The following is a 299-nucleotide window of genomic DNA, read 5'->3' as shown; positions in this document are numbered from 1 at the left end:
TATATATATATATAGGATATAATTGAATCGTGAGGAATTTTGTTGTGAAAAAATAAACATAATGCGCATAATTTACTATTTATTAATGATCATTTTAATAAGGGCCATTTTTTATTGCAGGAGGAATACAACGGTTCAAAGTTGTATCCGATGTTCCCGCGTTACACGATACTAAAGGATATGATAAAGGATATAATGCACAACCCAGACTATATGGAAGTCTGTCACGAAGTGGACCAAGCATAGCGGCCAGACCCCCTCCACCGTTCGCCACGTATGACTCTGTAAATTCTTCGGAG

General features: G+C 37.1%; 1 protein-coding gene across 1 annotated transcript in view; it reads left to right on the top strand.

Annotated features, from left to right (window-relative positions):
- Positions 1–299, top strand: part of LOC108691826 — a 103,666-nt gene extending 103,367 nt beyond the window's left edge. Inside the window, exon 7 of the mRNA XM_018199747.1 lies at positions 121–299. Within this exon, the coding sequence (XP_018055236.1) occupies positions 121–246 (126 nt within the window). The 3' untranslated portion in view covers positions 247–299. The remainder of the gene's footprint in view (positions 1–120) is intronic.

Source organism: Atta colombica, unplaced genomic scaffold (genome assembly GCF_001594045.1).
Source record: "Atta colombica isolate Treedump-2 unplaced genomic scaffold, Acol1.0 scaffold52, whole genome shotgun sequence".
NCBI lineage: Eukaryota > Metazoa > Arthropoda > Insecta > Hymenoptera > Formicidae > Atta > Atta colombica.
Note: the sequence above shows the minus strand (reverse complement) of the source record. Positions and strands in the feature narration are given on the sequence as shown.